The sequence below is a fragment of the Salmo trutta genome, chromosome 13 (assembly GCF_901001165.1).
Source record: "Salmo trutta chromosome 13, fSalTru1.1, whole genome shotgun sequence".
Classification (NCBI taxonomy): Eukaryota; Metazoa; Chordata; class Actinopteri; order Salmoniformes; family Salmonidae; genus Salmo; species Salmo trutta.
The window spans coordinates 1,947,017-1,948,699 of record NC_042969.1 but is presented as its reverse complement, the minus strand read 5'-3'; the positions used below and the strand labels follow the sequence as shown (position 1 = coordinate 1,948,699).

At 52.2% G+C, this 1,683-nt stretch overlaps 1 protein-coding gene across 1 annotated transcript; it reads right to left on the bottom strand.

Annotated features, from left to right (window-relative positions):
* Positions 1-305: 305 nt before the first annotated feature.
* LOC115204872 (uncharacterized) lies at positions 306-1,397 on the bottom strand (the record flags this gene model as incomplete). The annotated part of the gene is made up of 2 exons (XM_029770482.1): positions 306-1,088; positions 1,284-1,397. Coding segments are annotated over 2 exons (897 nt in total), but the record flags the coding sequence as incomplete, so codon positions are not given.
* Between the last annotated feature and the right edge of the window lie 286 nt (positions 1,398-1,683).

The following is a 1,683-nucleotide window of genomic DNA, read 5'->3' as shown; positions in this document are numbered from 1 at the left end:
ATTTTTGCTGATTTTATGGTTTTGGTGACGCCTGTCTTTGAATTGACAATACACTATACACAGCTATTGTCAATGTACTCTCCTAACATAACCTAACTTTATGCTTTCCCCGTAAAACCTTTTTGAAATCGGTAAACGTGGTTAGATTAAGAAGATGTTTATCTTTCAAAGGCTGTAAGTTAGTTGTATGTTTGAGAAATTTGAATTTTGACATTTATTTGGTTTCAAATTTGCCGCTCTTGAAATGCACCTGCTGTTGATAGGGTGCGCCACGGGTGGCACGCTAACGTCCCACATAGCCCCAAGAAGTTAAAGAGGTGGGGTTTCAGGTGTCTCCGGAAGGTGGTGATTGACTCCGCTGTCCTGGCGTCGTGAGGGAGCTTGTTCCACCATTGGGGTGCCAGAGCAGCGAACAGTTTTGACTGGGCTGAGCGGGAACTGTGCTTCCTCAGAGGTAGGGAGGCGAGCAGGCCAGAGGTGGATGAACGCAGTGCCCTTGTTTGGGTGTAGGGCCTGATCGGAGCCTGAAGGTACGGAGGTGCCGTTCCCCTCACAGCTCCGTAGGCAAGCACCATGGACTTGTAGCGGATGCGAGCTTCAACTGGAAGCCAGTGGAGAGAGCGGAGGAGCGGGGTGACGTGAGAGAACTTGGGAAGGTTGAACACCAGACGGGCTGCGGCGTTCTGGGTGAGTTGTAGGGGTTTAATGGCACAGGCAGGGAGCCCAGCCAACAGCGAGTTGCAGTAATCCAGACGGGAGATGAGAAGTGCCTGGACTAGGACCTGCGCCGCTTCCTGTGTGAGGCAGGGTCGTACTCTGCGAATGTTGTAGAGCATGAACCTACAGGATCGGGTCACCGCCTTGATGTTAGTGGAGAACGACAGGGTGTTGTCCAGGGTCACGCCAAGGTTCTTAGCACTCTGGGAGGAGGACACAATGGAGTTGTCAACCGTGATGGTGAGATCATGGAACGGGCAGTCCTTCCCCAGGAGGAAGAGCAGCTCCGTCTTGCCGAGGTTCAGCTTGAGGTGGTGAGCCGTCATCCACACTGATATGTCTGCCAGACATGCAGAGATGCGATTCGCCACATGGTTATCAGAAGGGGGAAAGGAGAAGATTAATTGTGTGTCGTCTGCGTAGCAATGATAGGAGAGACCATGTGAGGATATGACCGAGCCAAGTGACTTGGTGTATAGTGAGAATAGGAGAGGGCCTAGAACAGAGCCCTGGGGGACACCAGTGGTGAGAGCACGTGGTGTGGAGACAGATTCTCGCCACGCCACCTGGTAGAAGCGACCTGTCAGGTAGGACGCAATCCAAGCGTGGGCCGCGCCGGAGATGCCCAGCTCGGAGAGGGTGGAGAGGAGGATCTGATGGTTCACAGTATCAAAGGCAGCAGATAGGTCTAGAAGGATGAGAGCAGAGGAGAGAGAGTTGGCTTTAGCAGTGCGGAGAGCCTCCGTGACACAGAGAAGAGCAGTCTCAGTTGAATTCCCAGTCTTGAAAGCTGACTGATTAGGATCAAGAAGGTCATTCTGAGAGAGATAGCAGGAGAGCTGGCCAAGGACGGCATGCTCAAGAGTTTTGGAGAGAAAAGAAAGAAGGGATACTGGTCTGTAGTTGTTGATATCGGAGGGATCGAGTGTAGGTTTTTTCAGAAGGGGTGCAACTCTCGCTCTCTTG